At 36.2% G+C, this 15,255-nt stretch overlaps 1 protein-coding gene across 2 annotated transcripts in view; it reads left to right on the top strand.

The window, feature by feature from the left end:
* l(2)gd1 (lethal (2) giant discs 1) overlaps positions 1-15,255 on the top strand; it is a 518,195-nt gene that overhangs the window by 454,914 nt on the left and 48,026 nt on the right. For both annotated transcript variants that reach the window (XM_090373359.1, XM_090373358.1), the window contains exon 21: positions 13,478-13,577. In XM_090373359.1, coding sequence (XP_090229485.1) covers positions 13,478-13,577 — 100 coding nt within the window. The remainder of the gene's footprint in view (positions 1-13,477; positions 13,578-15,255) is intronic.

The following is a 15,255-nucleotide window of genomic DNA, read 5'->3' on the forward strand; positions in this document are numbered from 1 at the left end:
TTTGTTTTGTCCGGATTAAACAGAATTTTAACTTTAATAATCATCTAGTTTATTTTAAAAAGTTTTTCCCCATGGTGAATTTCTCTCCCACTTATTCCAATCAATCTAGGGCAGATTAAAGTCACCCATAATAAGATATTCATGCTTGCTTTCTCATTTATTTTATATATAGAGACTCTCATCATACTCTTCACAATCTTCCAGTGTGTAGATTACTCCCACTCTCATTATACCTTTGCTTCCAACTAACTTGCACCACGCAGATTCTGTGCTGGCAGACGTAACTTCAGACTCAGCAAAAGGCTCTTTTTGTGCTTAGGCTGCTTTTGATAAGCATGACCCCTCCACTACTACTACCCATTCTATCTTCCCTTTATGGTATGTATAATGTCTTTTCTAAATACATTATACATACCATAATGGAACTCATCATCCCCAATTTCAGGTTTGTGTCATGTTTCTGTTAACTCTATTATATCAGCATTAGTTGTCTTAACCAGGAGTTCAAATTCAGCCATTTTATTGACAACACTCCTGACATTACTGTAGACACAATTATTTAAGACTAAGTAATCTTCTATAGTTTACTACCTTGATACACACCTTGAAGTTATTTAGGTTTGTATCCCAAGCTTTATCTTCACCCCCCCTCATTTGAAAAGCTGCTAATCTCAGAACGTGTTATTAACATTGGCTGTTGTATCAACAAACAAAAATTCTTGAGGTGAGTGAAAGCGTTACTTTTATCCATATCATCAGATAAATGCTGATCTAAATTAACCTTCTTCCCTCTAACTAGCAGTTTCCTTGAACTCTTAAGGTACTACCGTAAACTTACTTTGTGCTTAATAAATGCTTGTATGGCAATGGTTTACATCCTTTTTTCCTTTACAATTTTCAGAAAAAATAGCAACATTTTGATGATTTAAGATCATTATATAGTGCCGAGTCACTAATACTTAAGATGTTCATATTATTATTACTAGCCATATAGTGCAAGGAAGCCTGAGACTTATGCTGCACCAGCCAAAAAAAATTCAGAGTTATCCTGAGAGGGAGAGAGAGAGAGAGAGAGAGAGAGAGAGAGAAGTAGAAGGAAATCACCAAAAAAGAGAAGAATGATGATATACAGCTCAGGACCCTGGGTGTGCCAAGCCCATACTCACCAGATGTGAGTCCCTGGAGGTGCTGTAATGTCCAGTCTTTACTTGATGATACCCCAGTTTTATGCAGCAACTGGTCGAAGCATTATTGATAACCTTAGGAGAGGCATATAAAGCATGACTTATAAGATAAAAAAAAAAAAAAAAAAAGGTAAACTGCAGCCATTATCAACCCATTGCAGGATGGAAGCCTCCTCAACAATTCATGTTGAGGGAAATGGACCATAATCTGCCACGGTGGTCCAGTTCGGGTTGGCAGATTGACCGTATTTAGCAGTCAGGGGCTTGAACCCTGGTCTACTCGAGGAGCATGTGCTACTGCACTCCCGCTCCTGACCACTCAGCTATGGTTTGTAGAAAGAGGGTACAATTTCAGCCAAAGTGGAATCTGTTAGATGCTATTCATGATGTTGTTCCTTGGAATAGTATTGCATAAATGGCTTTAATAAGAATGTCATTGAAAAACGTGGTCCAGAAAATTAGTATTGTAAGATGGAAATGGGACTTTGATGGTACGTATGTATTTTGTTGGAGAATTTGGAGAGTTTGTTAAGGTGGATGATGATGTTGCTGCTACAGCAGTGCTAATACTAGAAGTGCTACTGACTACCAAAGCAAAATAAAGTTTTTGTTATTAGTGATGAAAGTGAAAATTAAAATGTATGCTATTGTTAAGAATGCATGTAAGACATGGGACAATCTGTGCAATGAAATTGCACATATTGTCTTATGTTCTTTAAGTTAATTAGTCTCTTATAGAGTTAATTTCTTCTTTAAGTTAATTAGTTTATTCATCATTATCATCATCAGACATTTTCAATCCACTGCAGGATGAAGGCCTCTCCAACAACTTTCCTGTTCCTTCTGTTTTGTGCAATTCCCATCCATTTACTACCCATGAACCCTTGAATTTCATCTGTTCGTCTCCATTGTTGTCTTCTGGGTTTTCTTTTAGCTCCTCTTGGGTACCACTCTGTTATTTTCTTAGTCCATCTGTCATCATGTCTTCGAGCTATGTGTCCTGAGGCGCCTCCGTAGCCAGGTGGGAAGGAGCAGCAGTGCGTAGCACACGCTTCTTGATTAGACCGGGGTTCGAGCCCGTCACCACCAAATATGGAGGATGCGGAAAGGTCAGGGAATGACCACCACATATCCCGGAGCAATATGGCCTTAGTTGCTAATGCTCCTAAAAAAAAAAAAAAACCCAAAATAACAAATATGTGTCCTGCCCAAGACCATTTCAGTTCTTTAGTTTTGATAAGAATGTCCTTCATTTGTATTTCCTGCCTAATCCATGTGTTTCTCTTCTTATCTAACAGTCTGATTCCTGATATAATTTGTTCCTTTATTCGCAGTGTAGTTTTCAGCTTCTCTTCCATTTTTGGTGATGCCCAAGTTTCACTTCCATAAGTCATGGTGGGGAGTATACACTGTTCATTATTTTACGTTTCTGACAAATTGGGATACTGCTCCTCAGTATGTGACTATATTTCCTGAATGCTAACCAACCAAAATTTATTCTTCTCTTGACTTCCAGCCATTTATCATTATTACAGCTAATGACTTGTTCCAGATAAGTATATGAATTCACCTTTTCAATTACTGCTCCTTCAATCATTATTTCCCTTTCTGTGGCATACTTGTTCATCATTACTTTTGTTTTAGCCATATTCATCTTTAGTCCAAAATCCTTACTAACTGTGCATAACTGATTAAGATTTTCCTCTAATTCTTTGGGATCATGGCTTATGACCACAATGTCATCTGCAAATCGTAAATGGTTTAGGTACTCTCCATTCACATTGACTCCTTTCTGCGACCAGTCTAATCTTCTGAAAGCTTCCTCAAGGGCAGCAGTAAACAGCTTTGGAGATATTGTGTCTCTTTGTCGAACTCCTTTCTCAATTTTAAATTGCTACTGTCTTTGTCTAGTCTAATAAAGGAGGCAGCATTCTCATATACTTTCTTCAAAATCATAATGTAAGGGGTGTCTATGCCTTGTCTTTCCAGTGCCCAAAACATTGCCGTATGCTGTATGGAGTCAAATGCCTTTTCATAATCTGCAAATGCCAGGCATAATGGTGTTTTTTATTCATTTGCTTTCCCCATTAGCTGCAATATTGCGTGAAGGTTATCCATAGTTGAGAATCCTGTCCTAAAGCCGGCATGCTCTTTCAGTTGATTCTTGTCAAGTATTCTTTCTAATCTGTTAGGAATGACCCTTGTAAACAACTTGTAGATGTAGGACAACAAACTAATTGGGCTATGATTTCCAATTCCTGATTTATCTCCTTTCTTATGCAGCAAAATTATGATTGCATTATTCCACTCCTTAGGCGTCACGCCTTTCCTAATGTATTTTGGGAAGAGGCCTGCCAGTTTCTGTGTCATGTCTCTTCCTCCCAATTTTAACAACTCTGCAGTAATCATTTTCACCTGGGGCTTTCTTATTCTTCATTTTCTTCAATGCATGTTCTACCTCGTCAGGAAAGATGTTGGGTATATGTGTTGCTAATTTGTGATCTATCTTCCCCACTGCTTGCATAATTTCTTTGCTCCGTATATAATTCTTTATAGCAGTCTTCTGCTAATTTTATTATGCCTTCTCTGCTGTTTATAAGTACACCACCACTATTCTTCAGATTCAGATCGTTTGTCTTTCTGTATTACTGCTCATGACTGCTGATTTAAGTTCTTTGTTTTCCCTTAATGCATGTTCTACTTTCCTCATGTTAAATCTTCTTATGTCCTCTCTGAGTCTCTTTCTAATGGCTTTCCATAACTCAGTACAGGCATACCTCGCTTTACGACTCTTTGCTTTAGAGCATTTCGCTAATATGGCACTTTTCAATTATATTCACTAGCTGTACCCTTTGCAAAAATTTCGCAATTGGTAGCATGGTTTTTATTGCCTGATATTTTCTCGTAAAGTTTTGTACAATTCATTGTCATCTATATAAAATACTATTGAAAAGGGCAGAATATTAAAAAGTACACTAAAAGCTCACCTTTCATTTTAAAAACTCAGTCAAACTTTCATTATTATTGTTTCATTTTCTTTTCTTGCAGATGCTTCTACTGCACAGTACATCTTTAGTATCCAGCAAATATCAGCCCTGATGTTGATATTTCAACTCCCCTGTTCCTTATCTCCATGTGTTTAATGTCCTGTTTAAGCTTCTCACTCTGTTCTTCATATTGTCATTTTCTAGAACAATTTGCATATTCGCACAATCGTGTCATTCAGCACGACCATTCAGAGTAGCATGCCTGCGGACATAATTCTAAATCCTTAAGTTATTACTCACCTTAAAAAACAAAAAACAAATAAACTCAAAGTTGGTAACAATAACTGATCACTTCTGTATGTTTTAAGCAGATTAAACATAACGGATGGTAATCAGCGTATGAGCTCATGTGCACAACGTCGGGACTTATAGTGAGCGAGCAGTACAATGGAATCCTAATGATTAGTTCTTTCTTTTAAGTTAGGCAGCTCTAGTAGATAATAATAATTATTTTTTTTTTGGAATAAAGGAACGAATATGCAAATTGTTAATCATTTAAATAGTTAAAGTGCAAATTGTTAATCAGAAAAAAAATGCCTTATCAACTTAAACAACTGTTTGTTTAACAGTTAACACCTTCCAGTGGCTCCATCTATGAAGTGAATGTTGAACTATTCTCGTTTGTAGTACAAACTGGTCCATTCTGTAAAATAAAACTATTTGGAATTTTTAAATTTTAACAACTTTTTGCACACCTGGGAAGAAATATCTTCACTATGATACCACTTCCAGCCCGATCGGTTAAGCCTATCATTCACACTGACTGACAAAAGAAAATGGCTTCTGTACAAAATATATCTATATAATATTGATGTAGATATACCATAGATAACTCTTAAGAAACTACAATGGTAGTGTGGGAGGCATCATTTGCTCTGTATCTCATATTGTATTTACACTGATATTATATAGATATTAAACTCTTAACGTATTATGCCTTGTGCATTTAGTTATTTTTAAGTATAAAATATATAGATGTTTATTATTTTTAGTGCTTGCCTTGCTCTTAATGGTGTTTTCGGTGGTGACGCACACATCAGCTGATTCCGAGCTGAATCAAGCGAGTCAACCAGCACCATTTTGTTTCCCGTGCTGTCTGTTTATAGCATTTATGCACTTCATGTCTCAGTGTCATATTCTAGCAATTTTCAAACTTTTTACATGTGTTATTGTTATAATTGTGATTATTAATTACAGTACAATGGCCCCTGTGTAGTGCTAGAGAAAAGAAGAGTCGCAAGAAGCCTCCTACTTTAAATCAAAAGCTAGAAATGATTAAGCTTAGTGAGAAAGGCATGATATGGCTTAAGCTAGGTTTGGCATGCCAAACAGCACAGTAGTGAACTCAAAGGAGACGTTCTTGAAAGAAATTAAAAGTGCTACTCAAGTGAACCTGAAAGTCATAAGAAAGCGAGACAGCCTTATTGCCAATATGAAGGAGAAAGTTTTAGTGGTCTGGATAAAAAATCAAACCAGCCACAACGTTCCTTTAAGCCAAGGCCTAATCCAGATCAAGGTCCTAACTCTCCTCAATTCTATGAAGGCTGAGAGAGGAGAGGCAGCTACGGAAGAGAGGTTTGAAGCTAGCATATTGGCAATAAGGCTGTCTCGCTTTCTTATGACTTTCAGGTTCACTTGAGTAGCACTTTTAATTTCTTTCAAGAACGTCTCCTTTGAGTTCACTACTGTGCTGTTTGGCATGCCAAACCTAGCTTAAGGCATATCATGCCTTTCTCACTAAGCTTAATCATTTCTAGCTTTTGATTTAAAGTAAGAGGCTTGCAACTCTTCTTTTCACTAGCACTACACTTAGGGTCCATTGTACTGTAATTAATAATCACAATTATAACAATAACACAAGTAAAAAGTTTGCAGAAAGTTATCCAGATGAGCTAGCTAAGGTAATTGATGAAGGTTGGCTACACTAAGCAGCAGATTTTCGATATCAACAAAACAGCCCTATATTGAAAGAAGATGCCGTTAGGCATCTTCTTCCAATATAGGGCTTTCATACCTTCTTCCAACCTAGGGCGGGCTTTCTAGCTAGAGAGGAGGAGTCAATGCCTGGCTTCAAAGCTGCTAAGGATTGGCTGACTCATTTGTTAATGCAGCTGGTGACTGCAAGTTGAAGGCAATGCTCATCTGCCATTCTGAATATCCTAGGGCCCTCAAGACTTATGCTAAAGCTAGCCTGCCTGTATATTATAAATCAAACAACAAAACCTGGATGACAGCAAATCTGTTTACTACGTGGTTTAATGAAGATTTTAAAACCAACGTCAAGGCCTACTGCTTAGTAAAAAAAAATCCTTTCAAGAAATTACTGATTAGTGATAATGCATCTGGTCACTCAAGGGCTCTGATGGAGATGTACGAGGAGATTAATGTTGTTTTCCTGCCTGCTAACACAAAATCTATTCTGCAGCCCATGGATCAAGGAGTAATTGCTGTTTTCAAGTCCTATTATTTAAGATAGACATTTGTTAAGGTTATAGCTGCCTTAGATAGTGACACCTCTGATGGGCCTAAGCAAAATAAATTGAAAGCCTCCTGGAAAGAATTTACTATTCTAGATGCCATTAAGAACATTTGTGATTCATGGGAAGAGGTCAAAAATATCAACATTAAAAGGACTTTGGAATAAGTTGATTCCCACCTACATGGATGACTTTGAAGGGTTTGAGATTGCAGTGGAGAAAGTGACCGAAAATGTGGTGGAAACGGCAAGATAACTGGAAGTGGAGCCAGAAGATGTGGCTGAGTTGCTGGCATCTCGTGATCAGCCTTTAACGGATGAGGACTTGCTTTTGGTAGATGAGCAAAGAAGGTTACCTCTTGAGATGGAATCTACTCCTGACAAAGATCCAGTGAGCATTGCCGAAATGATAACGAAAGATTTAGAATACTATATTGGCTTACTTGATACAGTAGTGGCAGGCTTTGAGAGGATTGACGCCAATTTTGAAAGAAGTTCTGCAGTGGGTAAAATACTATCAAATGGTATAGCATACTACAGAGAAATCCTTTGCGAAAGGAAGGTCAGTCAATTAGACAAACTTATTTGTTGTCTTATTTTAAGTAAGTGCCACACCACCCCAACCTTCAACAGCAAGTAGCCCTACCATTCAACAGCCATCAACATCAAGACAACTCTACACCAGCAAAGAGAATAAGATTCATTGAAGGCTCAGATGATGAAGCTCCACTATCTCCTTCAGCCTTCCTTCCATAATTACTTCTTCTAAAATGTTCATTCATCAGTCACCATAAGCAAAGGACAAAAATATTTTAAGGTTATGGTACTGTAGCATTTTTTTTTAAATTTATTATTTTTACTTTTGCATCGTTTTTTTAGGCCTAGCACTATTGACTGGAGAAGTGCAAATGTTATTAGGCTTTTATATGTATCAAGTGAAAAAAAGGCTGTGATTCGCTTTAAGGCAATATTTGCTTTATGGCAGTGGTCTGAAACCTAGCCTACCATATTAGTGAGATATGTCTGTATACCAGTGTTTATCTTGCTCTTCATTTGTCGTCTTTGTTTTATCATGACTAAGTGTTTCTTGACTAATTTTTTCTTCCTTGAATTTCTTTTTACCTATAGGTTTCTCAGGCTTTATCACTTTCAGAAAGCTGTTGTGTTACTCCTTGATATCTTGGTCCTGAAAGGTCTGCAGAAGCTCAAACTTGTTCTTAAGTTCCAGTACATATTGCCTTTCTGTTATCTCAAAGATCTTTGTATTATTTACTCAAGTCAGTTTTTCCTTTCTTTTCTTACATCTATATCAAATGTGCATTTACCATTCTGTGATCACTTCCAATATTTACCTTGTTCAGGATGGTAGCATCGTTCACAATATATCTTCTGTTAGTGAGGGTGAAATCAATTTCATTAGTTGTTAATCTATTTGGACTCTTCCATGTCCACTTTCTGTTCACCCTTTTCTTGAAAAAAGTGTGCATTACTGACATTCCTCGAGATTCTGCAAATTCCACAGGTCTTTCACCTCTTTCATTTCTTTCATCAATTCTAAAATTTCTTATAGTTTCTATTTCTGTTCTGTTTTGTCTCTTTCCAACCTTATTATTGAAGTTCCCCCATAATGATGGTATAGTGAGTTTTCTGTTCATCTAGAATTCTCTCAATTTCGGTATACCTTTCTTCAACTTCTTCATTATCATTTGGTTCATATATCATTATAACCTTTAGTTTGTACCTCTTAGAAATCCTGAGTAATAGTCTTAACACCCTAGGTGATGTACTTTTGAATTCCAAAATGTTTTTGATATCTTTGTTGGACCAGAAAGCCAACTCCACCTTCACTCTTTTCACTGTTTCCATTGGTGTGCAGCGGATTACCACTTGATAAACTTGTAAGTGATTCATTTCTTCTTGTTTTAACCAAGCCAATGATATTCCAATTTACATTTTTTTAACTCCTTTTCCAGCTGTAATAACCTATCTTCACCAATGAGCAATCTTAGATTGTAACGGGCCAAATTCAGAATGCATGCAGCTTGGTTGGACCCAGAGATTCTTTGCATTCTCTGCTTCCGCTCTTCCTCTTGCTGCTCTAAGAGGGAGAGTAAAAGCCACTGGGAACTGAGGACCATTTGTTTAATCGTGTTATCATATTTATTAAAGTGCTGGAGGTTTGGTCTTTCCTCTTCACACTAACCAATCATCTTGAAGTGAACCACTCTACACGTTTGTTGCCATCAAAGTGACGTAACAAGGCTTACCGACGAGAAGGTGTGTGTGGATTTTAGGGAGACAGGCCAACGGACTTCTCCTAAATCCTCTAAAATAGAAAGATATTGGATTCATCAGTGTTTTAGACTGAATGTCTGATAACACAACTATATGCAATCCAAGTATATGCCACAAATATATGAAATCACACATACGATGTATATGAAATCCAAGTATATGATAACAAAATTATTTTTTGCATCCAGTTTGTTTGTGACCACATCATAGTATCCAATAAAATTGGTCAGACAAGACTTCCCCTTAACAAACCCATATAGATAATCCTGCAACACTTCTTTAACCAGAGACTCCATTATTTTTCCTGGAATAGAAGATAAACTAACTGGTCTGTAATTACTTGTCACCCTTCGATCCCCACTTTGTGAATTGGGGATACATTTGCACATCTTCCCTGAGTCCTAGGATGCTCTCATAATTTTTGCTAAGGGTTTGCTTACTTCCTTTGCTCTCTCCTTTAATATAACTGGATAAATCCTATCCACCCCAAGTACCTTTTTTATGCTTAACTTCAACAATTTCTCTTCCACTTTGCTCTCAGTTATTACAAAATCATTTATCTCCCTGTTAGTTTAATAAGCTTCTGTCCTCCACTTCCCTACAGAATTCCTCATATATGAATGTAGATACAAAATACTCATTCAGTTTGTCAGCCATCTGAGCAGGATCATCAACAGTAGAACCATCCATATCAAGTGTACCATGTTTAGGCTTAGGTTTTGATTGAGTGGAATCTGTAGAATAGCAGTATCCTGGTTTTGTGTTGGTAATGGTTGGGCAGTTTGTTACTTGTATACAAGCAGCACAGCACTGTCTCTTGAATTCTTTAAGGCATCAGCATAATATGTGATGTGAAGCCGAAGACGAAAGAATATCGATGGTGTTTTGCAGTTCCTCGTTTCTAACTTTGAAGTTTTGATTGTCTGTAAATAGATTGTTAAGAATAAATTTTAAGTAACCAAGTTTTTCATGAAGAAAATTAGTAGTTGCTTTAATAAATCTATTGCTTTCATTAATAAAAAAATTCAACAATTTCTTTATGCATTTTATAAGCCTGAGCTCTAGCATCAACTTTGAAACAACAGTACTTGTTTGTTGACATTGACAGTCTTTATTTTGAAAATTATCATTAGGAGAAGAATCTATTCTGACATGACCTACCATGAAGGATGCATTTAATTTTGCACCTGTTTATATCCTGTGTAAGTCCAGATCCTCATTTTAAATGCTAATATCATTAACAACAGTTTTTCATCCATGTTAAATTGAAAAATTAAAATTTTAATTCAAAATTCAGTCATTAGCCTTACTTCCTTAGCTGTCACTACATGTGCTGTTATTCTACGGTATGCAAGGATGATAGGAACAGAGAGAACAGAACGGCTTAGCAACTCACTAATGCAAGATCAAGGTCACGTTGCTATCAGACACGTTGAGCTTGAAAAACACTGAATGATAGCTGAAAGAGCATGTAAGAAGTAGCTTCCAAAACTTATCTTTTTGCCTGATCTCATTATTCACCACTTGGATCTGGCATTTCCAGAATCAGCCTTGATATGGCAACACTAAAAAGAACTTAATACTGCAATTTTAATTACACAAATCAATAAAAATTTGTGGAGCACAGAATACAACCAGACACTACATCCTCCTAGCAAATCCCCCTTAAAAACTTCCCACTGTAGTGCTTTAGCAAGAAATATGGATGTGTCGGAGTTTATCAAGACATGTCACATGTTTCTTTCGTCAGCCAAGACTTCAATCCACCTTAACTGATAGAGGCCCAGCTTCACATCAGAGATTTGAGGAGATAAATGTGAAGAGATAAACAATTTTATCTCACCATTGCTTTGAGGAGATAAAATTGTTTATTCCTCTCAAAGCAGTGGTATGGTGGAAAAAGCCACTATACAAGTGACTTTTGAAAAGTTTGTGGCTTGAGTATGACGGGTTTATTTGAGGATTCTGGTAACAGGTCTCTTTTCAATGTAGTCCTCTTTGGAGTTATTACACTTTTGCCACCAGTGCTTCAATGTGTTGATTCTTGCTGTAAAGAAAGTTTCCTCTTGGGCCTACGGGAATGCATCCACTGCAGCACTGATGTCACTTTTGATGGGAAAATGGATGCCAACCAGGTATTTTTTTTCAAATTAGGAAATAGGTAGAAGTCTGATTCTTATAAATCTGATGACTATGGAGGGAATGGTCCAAGATTTCAAAGTCAAATTCGTGTAGTGCAGCCATGACAGTGAAAGGTTTGTGAGCAGATGTATTGTCCTGGTGGAAAGGCTCTTTTGCTCAGTTTTCCTCAGCATTTGTCTTTGATATTTTCATGCAAACACCTCACAAAGTTTGCATAATATGCTCCTATAACTGTCTGGACTTTCTGAAGGTTATCCTCTAGTAACACTTCATCAGCTTCCCAAAAACCCAATGCCATCATCTTGCCAGTTGAAGGAATTGACATAGCTTTCTTTGGAGGGTGTTTCCTGTGTTTCCTTTATTTGGACTGCTCTTTTGTCTATGGTTGAAAGTGATGGACCCACATCTCATCCATAGTCACAAACCTTGCAAAGCAATTTGCTGAATCTGCTTGAAAATATTGAAAATGTTCATAATTTTTAAGACTTTAGTTCCTTCATGAATAATAATAGTAATACTCTCCTTATCCTCCCATTTAAAACTTACAACCAGTTGGCAGCATAATGTGTTAACTCCTGACAGACATACTTTGGTTCTAGTTTTTGTCTTTATTATAAAAGTTACCTGTTTCCCTGACAACAGTCTTCCCCCATAATAAAACTGGCCAGAGTGTTCTGAATAATAAAATATTATTCATGATATTATTAAACATTGTAAAAATAATATTAAAAATTTGAAAAAGATATTCAAATGAAACTATTGGAATACATTTTGTGCATATGACAGAATGAGTTATGTTTAGCCATTATTTGCAAGTTCTATACAATTGCAAGTTTCAATCTTGAAATACATTGAAAATTCTAGTACAGTAGAGCAATCAGTTAACCAGAATAATTAATGTCAGATTTTTTCCGGATAGCAAAATTTTTCTGATAACGAACGCCAGGTAAAATTAAATAAATTCTGTTATAATGTATTAAGGTAAAAGAAAATCCTTGACATTTTACCATAAAAAAACTGAGAAAAATAATAAATTGCAGTTTCGGGCCAATATTATTCTTACTGAATCTTGAGCTAAACTAAACATAATATGAAACGAAGAGAACAAAATATGTCATGGAAAATTGGGTTCACAGAAGTGAATGACTAAATTCTATCACTTGTGAATTCCAAGAAAACCCATTAGTCCTAATACAACATTTCACCAGATATATGACTTAAAAAAATTGGCAGAAATACTCTCATAGCATAATAAATATTTGTCTCAGAGACTACCACTAATAAAAAAAAAGAAGAAGAAAAATCAGCCTTTCAAATTATTCCGGATAACTGACTTCTGGATAACCAATGTTCTACTGTATTTCAATTAACTATTGCAACTAAGTTAATTGCATATCAATTAACGATATGCAATTAACTTAGTTCACTCACGTGAAACAGGCCTGCAGATGGGAAACAGTGAGTTCCCAATTTGCCACAATTCTTTGGCATTGAAGTGTTTCAACCATTCAAATTTTAGTATTTCAATAATAAATTACTTAAATCTACAACATGATATAATAGCATAGTCTCAATCAATTGATTAGCACACAGTAATAACAATCACGTAGACTGCCTCTTCCAATTAACTTAGTTAAGTTTGTGAAGAAGTATGTCAAATGACATTTCTTAAAGAAGGCACCTGCAGTTTCCTAACTCCAGTTTCTGCAGCTTCCTATATTCTGACTCCAGTCAAACAGTTTTGATTGTTAGCAGAATAAAGCTGTTCAATTTGCTGACATTGCTATGGATGACTTCTTATGTTTCAGTTATACCCTGTGTGTAATTTATTTTTATAAGCTTGGAAACAAGAGAGGATATGCATTAATTCAAGGAGAAGGAATTAAACTGAAGAGAAAAGGATCAGTATAATTTTCACTTGTTCCATTGACTGTAATTTGGTTTTGGAAAACATTGTAAATAGCTTCTCTATAATTGACATTATAACATAGGATAGCAGTTGAGTTTATTGGCTTCCTATGTATCTTGTTTAAAATTCTTATAAATAGTTTTTTTTTTTTTTTTTTTTTTTTTTTTTTGAATTTTGTTATATAGGTTTCATCAATGCATAATGCAATTTATAACACAGATGTTTTTAAGTAATACCTGTAAGCTCTAATTTTAGGAACATATAATTATAGGGAAAAATTAATGATTATGGCAGAAAGATATTCACATAAGTGAGTTAAATTTGTTGAATTTTTTAAAGTGTTAGAAAAGTGTATGCATTCCTATTCCAGCATTCATTACTGTTGCAGAATAACTAAAACTTCATTATATTTTTAAAATTTCAGTTTATAATGAATCATTCAAGTTCCAAATAAATAGGAAAGCTCGACAGTTAGCTAGGTGCTTTAAAAGGCAAGCCATCAAATTGGATGTATATTCAAAAGGGTAAGTATCACTTTTTATAATTCATAAGTTTTAAAGAGTATTAATAGTATAATAATCTAAAATTGAAGGAGACTAGAAGCTTCAGCCATATTCTAAAGCTTTTGTCATTATGGATGTCTGAGAACTTGAGTTCTAGTGAAAAACCAATGCTCTTACACTAGTAACATCTATCCAATTGCGAGCATTGCCTCAAAAACAAAAGTTGCTTTGTTTCTCAACATCAAAGCAACTTTTGTCACCACAAGTTGCCTTAATGGTGAATCATAGACAAGCAGAACTCCCATGTTTTCAACATATTTGCAACATTGTAGCTATTTCAATAATTGTTTCCATTTCTGCCAACCTTTCTGATTTTTGCTAGATTTTCAGTATCCATGCATGTTATTGTTTACAGAAAGTTCACTTTTTTCCTGGATTTAGGTTAAATTTAATTTTTTTTTTTTTTTTTAGTTTTGGGTTTTAAACCACTGTTTAGTGGCTCTGATCCTACTCAAGTTTAGCATATAGAATGTCAATTATTATTATTAGTGGTGGTAATAATAATAGTACTGGCAAATGATACAAGGAGGCAAACTTATACAGCGTCAGTCAAAAAAAATTATGCTATCCACTTTGTCTATCCATTCCCCCCCCCCTAATAATATGCCTGATTTCTTCCTTAAATTTATTCAAAATGTATTCAATCATTGAGAGACTGTACAGGGCTCTTGGAATAGAATTTTACTCAGCGTGGTCTGTGCTTGTTAACAGGAGAGATTGTTTTTACATGGATTTTACTGATGCTATCGAGGCAGTGTTAGGTGGGTATCCCCAAGCTATCGGAAAACCGATAGCTTGGGGATACACAGACTAATAGATTAACTAGAGCTGCAGGCAGAAGTGAAAGTGATTCTTGCTCTGCTTACTGATGGAACACACAGCAGCCTGGAAAGCAATATCTTGGGGGGATTTCAAGCCCTGATGTGAGTCATCATCAAACAAAACAAAAGAAAAAAAAAATACATGGGCTGTGTTAGGATAACTAAGAGTAAGAACAGATGCATGTATACTTGCATATACACTAATACTAGGAGCATAGTAAATAAATTTGATGAATTTGAAATACTGATTAAGTCATCAAATGTAGACTGTCGGGATATCAGACATGGTGTCACTCAGAGATAAGGGCTGAAGAAGTTGAATATGGGGGATACAATCTGTACAGAAAGAACATAGTGTGTAGTGTTGCTTGTCAAGCAGCACCGAGCTTCCCCCGACTCTGCACTGTGTAAAGGCCAGAGACAGTGAAGTTTTAGTGCAGTGTTGGTCTGTTGTTCCTCCAGCCATTTAGCCATGGGGACCCTAGTGGAACCCCACATTGCCCATCCTTTGACCCGTGGAGCATGGACGCAGGCTGGGCGTATAGGGAGTAAAGAATCCTCTGGCTGGGGTGAATCCTGTATGTAGCCCGAGCTTGCCAGAGAGGGCCCCAAGTTAAAAACACACACACACACACACACTGGAAAGGGAAGAAAGTGAAAAAGGGAACTGGTAAGATAGATGAAGAGGAGAGGAATAGGTGAAGATAAAGAAGCTGGATGATAGGAAGACTTTCCATCTGTAAATAGGAAGTTGAAGGAATAGAGGGACACCTCCCACATCAGCCAGGTCAGCTAAAGCCAGTGTCAGCAAATCCCAC

Source organism: Mastigoproctus giganteus, chromosome 5 (assembly GCF_048544385.1).
Source record: "Mastigoproctus giganteus isolate SK-2022 chromosome 5, ASM4854438v1, whole genome shotgun sequence".
NCBI lineage: Eukaryota > Metazoa > Arthropoda > Arachnida > Uropygi > Thelyphonidae > Mastigoproctus > Mastigoproctus giganteus.